This window comes from Nansenia antarctica (assembly GCF_963989245.1).
Source record: "Nansenia antarctica genome assembly, chromosome: 4".
NCBI lineage: Eukaryota > Metazoa > Chordata > Actinopteri > Argentiniformes > Microstomatidae > Nansenia > Nansenia antarctica.
In genome coordinates this window covers 68,127,077-68,133,705 of record NC_137689.1, presented here as the reverse complement: position 1 = coordinate 68,133,705, position 6,629 = coordinate 68,127,077, and the positions used below count along the sequence as shown (strand labels likewise).

The 6,629-nt window shown below is 43.6% G+C and overlaps 1 protein-coding gene across 1 annotated transcript in view; it reads left to right on the top strand.

The window, feature by feature from the left end:
• The window catches only part of mcc (MCC regulator of WNT signaling pathway), a gene marked incomplete at both ends in the record, with an annotated part of 90,509 nt that extends 84,797 nt beyond the window's left edge, over window positions 1-5,712 (top strand). The window contains 3 exons of the mRNA XM_080530136.1: window positions 2,480-2,571; window positions 4,789-4,911; window positions 5,532-5,712. Of these exons, the coding sequence (XP_080386262.1) occupies window positions 2,480-2,571; window positions 4,789-4,911; window positions 5,532-5,712 (396 nt within the window). The remainder of the gene's footprint in view (window positions 1-2,479; window positions 2,572-4,788; window positions 4,912-5,531) is intronic.
• Window positions 5,713-6,629: the final 917 nt, after the last annotated feature.

Below are 6,629 nucleotides of genomic sequence, written 5' to 3'. Positions count from 1 at the left end.
ACCATGCACCATGCATCACACACACACACACACACACACACCAATGACTTGCGGTGAGGTCAATGGTTGGGGAGGCACTGGCTATCAGAGCCAGATTTACACACATATGAACCCGATAGAGGTAGCTTAAATTCACCATTCAATTGGCAGGTTGTACAACACTATAGGCTACCATATGTTTCATATTTCATATCAGCATTCTTTGCACACGCATACAGGTGACACACAAATAGAGGTTACTTACGTAACCTTTTATAGGCAAACGCAACTGCACTATTCATACTCATTCAACACAAATGAATAGTATATACAGTATATACATATATATTGCATGGTCTTACCTTTACTTACCTGTACTATGGCTAGCTGTGCATTGACAGTCAGGACGAGTTGCAGTACCACTCCATTTGAAACAAGTGTTATTTCCTGTCTCTTTGTAAGTAGGTCCTTAAGCTCAGGCATTGGTCTTCCATTGTTTATCCCTCCCTGTTTTGATTGAAAGTCCCATTTTGAGACATTTTTAAGGTTAGATATAACGCTTTTCATTTTTGCAGCGCAAGTGCAGTTTTTTGCTAGAGCTAGCTAATGTGGAGGGACGTCAATTATGTGGGCTCAATACACACCCCTCAGTCAAGCAGACGTGATAGCTGCCGTCCCTGGTGCTTTTTCATTGCAGTTTGTAACAGACGCACGCTTATTGCCTGCACTGCGTCCAGTTTCTGAGAGGTTTCTCAGGTGATGCTGGGCTTGTCGCTGCCGCGTCTCTCGTTTCTCCCTGTATTTGCAGCCGAGCTCCGCAAATTTAGCGATTTTGACTATAAGAAATGATTGAAATCATACAGAAAATACAGGGCAAATGTTTATTTATTTATTATATTATTATATTATATTATAAATGATATATATTTATTATTCTATTTCTTTCACTTTTCGTAACAGCTATTTTCATTGGAGTATAACTGGTGAGACTGCCTCCCCTGCTTCTCCTGACCGCACGTCCCTGAGACACACACACACACACACACACATCTTCCACTCTCTTTGTGTGTGTGTGTGTGTGTGTGTGTGTGTGTGTGTGTGTGTGTGTGACACAGCCTCAAACCTCTAGCCCTATCGCGCCACCCCTTCCTCCCACCCACCTCCCTCCCTCCATCTCCCTCCATCCCCCTCTCCTTCCCTATCAGCACTTCTACTTTGGTTCAATAGGGCTCAATCCTGGGTTGCTAGGAGCAAGCCGTGTGTGTGTGTGTGTGTGTGTGTGTGTGTGTGTGTGTGTGTGTGTGTGTGTGTGCGTTACCCACTAACAGTCTGCAGTATGAAGGGCTGAATCGCTACCTTTTATCCCCTTTCTTTCTCTCTCTCCATCATGGCTTTCTTTCCCTCCCTCCCCTCCTTTCCATCCTCCTACCTTTTATATCTGCAGGAGGACCCCTTTTGTCAGGGCACCCAAATGGCTTGTTAGATTCAATCTAACAGTGGCCACCATTCTAACACCTCCTGCTGTGTGTGGCAGTGGACGCACACACATAGGCGCGCACACACACTGCTGCATAGACACACACACACACACACACACACTGATGCACAGACACACACTAACACACACCGTGTTAGATCATTCCCCTCTGCCAGAGCCCATGATCAGAGCCATTCATCACTAGGAGTGGCGGATGTTTGTGACATGCATCAACAGACACACACACACACACACACACACACACACACACAAACGCACACACACACATAAGCCTAATCACGCAAAGTGCACACTTTACATTATCCGAACGACACACACACCCTATATTTACCCATCACATCAATAACCATGTTTCCCATAAGGGCGCATCAGTAAGGCTCCCTCCCTCCATCCCATCCATCCCTCCCCCCATCTATTCACCTCTACTCTCCCTCCATCCATCCCTCCCTCCATATCTGTCCCCCTCCCTCCCCTCCATCCCACCTTTCATCTATCCCTCTCTCTCTCTCCTCCATACATCCCTCCCTCCATCCCTCTCTCCCTCCCTCCGCTCCTCCTATATCCATTTCCCCACTCCCATAATGGAAGCCATGTCTCTATCTCCCATCAACAGGCCTCTAATCTAATCAGGATAGCAGCGTAGCAGGCCCTGAATGCATGACAACATACCTGTAACTCGATAAGGCATGTAGCATCCTAAATTAATGCTCTCACAGATCTTGTCCAGTGTGAATGTTGCTGTATTGCTGAATAGTCCAGATCCAAAGTAGCAATACTTAGGGGAGAAGTGATGGTTTTAAATGACAGTACCGCCCTCTAATGGCTGAGGGATTTTACTACAGTTGTAATGTTTTTTGTCGGATGTGTTCCTCCCAGCAGCTTGAGGTAGAAGTTGTTCCATGACCTGATCTGGGATCAGTTGACAGAGACTTTGATCATGTTGTGTGGCTCTTGTGTAGAGTATGATGTCATGACTGGGTTGTGTTGTGTGTTGACCTTCAGGACAGTGGTGACTCTCCAGCCATCAGTCTGTCTGACCTGAGGACGCTGAACGACAGTGACCTGGCTGCAGAACTCACTAACGCACTGAGACGGTAGGACACAGTTTGTGCTTGTGTGATACTTATCTGTGTGTGTGTGTGTGTGTGTGTGTGTGTGTGTGTGTGTGTGTACAGATGTGGACACATTTGTTGGTACCCTTCAACGAAAAAAAGAAGAACCCACAATTTTCTCAACTAGAAATCAGATTTTGCTTTAGATTTTTGATTCAACAGAATATGTTAAATAATAAAACAAATAAAAATGGCATGGACAAAAATGATGGGACCCGTAACCTAATATTTTGTTGCACAACCTTTAGAGGCAATCACTGCAATCAATCTCAATGAGACTCTTCTGAACCTGTCAACAGGTAGTTTGGCCCACTCTTCCTGAGCAAAGCTCCAGTTTTGACCCATCCGTCCCAAGGACATTCTCCCAGAAGCATTGTGGCTTGTCAATATGCATTTTACAGGGATCCCACACCTTCTGAAACATCACATTCAAGCACTTTTCAAGGCCTTTCAAGACTCAATTCCTTCAAATACACGACATAGATCTTGAGACAGATCTAGATTTCGATTAGATTATATTTAGATTAGATTAGATTATATTTAGATTAGATTATATAATAGGAACTATCTGCTCACAGACAACAATTAAAAAGAGAGGCTTTTGCCTTCTCTACCACAGCACAGCAAAACAATATACGGTATTGTGAAATATGTGTTAAGTTAAGCAATACAGAGACTTATTTACTAGTTGACGAGCTAAGTAAAACATTTTTGAATATATATATGTTACGGTACATGTGGGAATACGGTAAAAATAGGGTTAGGGTTAGGTGCTACGTCGACTTGGTACATGCTGGCATGTCTAACCCTAACCCTAGCACCCTAGCACCTAACCCTAACCCTAGCTTTCCCACATGTACCGTATTCCCACATGTACCATAACATTTATTTTTATTTATTTTTTAGAGAGAGAGAGAGGAATTCAAGCACTTTCAATGACCCATGTCTATTTTCAAAAACTTTTAAGGCCTTGATATTTTTTTCTGAAATTCACTAACTTTCAAGGATTTCAAGGACCCGTGGGAGCCCTGACTTTTTTATGCTTTTCTTTCCTCCTCCTCGTCTTCTTCCATGGAGCCCGCTGTCACTCAAAAAGTGACGGATGGTGCGATCAGACACTGATGTACCTTGACCTTGGAGTTCAGCTTGTACCTCTTTGGAAGTTGTCCGTGGCTCTTTTTCTACATTTGCACTATCCTTTCTGTTCAATCTGGGGTCGGTTTTCCTCTTGCAGTCGCGTCCAGGGAGATTGGCTACAGTCCCATAGACCTTAAACTTCATTATAATATTTGCAACTGTAGTCACAGGAACATCAAGCTGCTTGGAGATGGTCTATTAGCCTTTACCTTTAACATGCTTATCTATCTTTTTTTTTTTTTTTTATCACTTGCTCATCTCCTCAGACAACTCTCTCTGCTTTCTCTGGTCCATGTTCAAATTAATTAATTTAATTTTGCCATTTAGCAGACGCTTTTATCCAAAGCGACTTACAATTACGAATTACAGGGACATTCCCCCTGGAGTAATTGAAGGCTAAGTGCCTTACCCAAGGGCACACTAGTAGTGGTGTGGTTTCAGGCGGGATTTGAACTCACAACCTTCCGATCACAAGTCCAACTCACTATCCACTAGACCACCACTAGACCACCACTAGACCACCACTACCCCTCATGTTCAGTGGTGTGCACAATGATACCAAACAGCAGAGTGACTACTTTTCTCCATTTAAATAGGCTGAATGACTGATTCTACGATTGAAGACGTGTGATACCAATTAAAGAAAACAGTTAGTTTGAAATATCGCTATAATCCAATTATTTATTATCTTTTCTAAGGGGTACCAACAAATCTGTCCAGGCCATTTTAGAATATAATTGATCTATTTAGCAATCATTTATCTCTTTTCACAGTTTCTTTGCTTTACTCTATGACATACCAAAGGCATGCAGGTAGACATGAGAAAATAGCTTTTAATGTCATCACTTTTCAGGAGGAATGAAGCATTGTTTCAATGAGCTGTAAGGGTACCAACAAATTTGTCCATGTCTGTGTGTGCGTGTGATGCTTATCTGCGTGTGTGTGTGTGTGTGTGTGTGTGTGTGTGTGTGTGTGTGTGATACTTATCTCTGTATGTGTGTGTGTGTGTGTGTGTGTGTGTGTGTGTGTGTGTGTGTGTGTGTGTGTGTGTGTTGCTCTCAGGGAGAAGAAGCTGAAGGGGCGTGTTCAGGAGCTGGTGGCAGCGTTGGAGAGACTGACCAAGAGTAGTGAGGTTCGACACCAGCAGAGCGCCGAGTTCGTCAACGACCTCAAACGGGCCAACAGGTAACCATGGCAACACTCACAGGAGGAAGAGGGTGGCGGGGGGGGGATGTTGTGTTGTGTGACTGGGAGGGAGGGAGGCTGGGGGAGGTAGAAATCTGAGGACAGGCTCATTGTAACGCATGGAATGGAATGATGGATGGTATTAAACATCCATTCCTTATTCCATTTCATGCATTACAATGAGCTGGTCCGCTGATTCTACTGATTCTTCTACTTCCTCCACTGGTTTGTGACATTTCACACAATTGATTAAATCCTTCCAAGCAACTAATGGACATTTGAATTGGAGACAAGTAATTATTTATTTGAGTTGCTTCTAAGAGAGTTAAGGACTACCAGCTGGATTTCATGGTAATACTGCCCTCTAGTGATGAAAAGAGAGAACTGCACCTCTCTCCTCTCATTCAGTGTGATTTCGGTGATCTGCGGTCAGTTTCCCAGTTCAGCTTCCTAGCTAATGTGTGTATCTAAGCCCACTCCTCTCCTAGACCAAAGTTCTCCTTTTAACAAGTTCTGTTCTTTCACACAGACGATTGACAGTCAAAAAGTCAATGTTAGAATTGTAACTATTGCATGGCTTTGTGGCTGACTCTCTCTCTCCCCCCCCCCCCCCCCTGCAGTAACCTGGTGGCAGCCTATGAGAAGGCTAAGAAGAAGCACCAGAACAAGCTGAAGAAGCTGGAGGCTCAGATGATGGCCATGGTGGAACGCCACGAGACGCAGGTCCGCATGCTCAAACAACGAATCGCCCTATTGGAGGAGGAGAACTCACGGCCACACACCAACGAGACCTCGCTATGAGAACTCGACCCCTCCGTGAGAACTCACAGGGACGCGCTGTGAGAGAACTAAGAACTCACCTGAATTCTCTGTGAGATGAAGCTCTTACAATGCAGCTTATCCTACCAACCTAGAGACACCCCTGCAGTACTATTGGGCACATACTCGTATATGGCAGGCACTTTGCTGTGATAGCTGCAAGCTCATTGGCTGCCTGACAGGATGTGTGGCCAAGAGGATGTCATGACTCATGACGGACGACAGCTGTCAATCATTGCTGGAGAATGACATCGAAACATCGAAATGACTGACAATTAAGAATTCTTCCACTGAAAGATGCTGGGTGGAGAAAATGTGTACTTTTATATTTTTTGAGAGCACTATAAGATAAACTGACTATCCTAACAGGCCATTTATTTACTAGAATGTCTCCCACTTAGTTTCATTACTTGATATGTTAGCTTTAAAAACATGTTTTAGCCTGTTTGTTATCTAAAGGTTTGACTGCAAATTATTTTAAGTGTTATTATTTTATACCAGAAATGTCTCGTCGCCATTTAGAACCATTGTAGGTGATTCCTCTTCTTTGAGGATGTCATTCTCTCAGCTCTCCTTCATAACGTTACAAACCAGAGGTTAACACAGGTCCTCAATGTACACCCGGCCATAGAGAACACTCCTACAGTATTATACCTAAGGGCAATATTCAATCAAACCTGGTCTCCGGCTTTCAGTGATTATTAAAAGACATCATTCTTTAAAAGATGTGTATAGTACTGTATGTGTATTTGACAAAACAATGTGAATGTGAAACAGAAAGACACCAAACTGCATATTTGATGATTTGACTTTATATTGAGAGAATGCTTTCCTCCATTTACCCGCCTCTGCTGGTGGAATGATGTCTGACGTATCCGGGGAAATCGGTTTGGATTGAA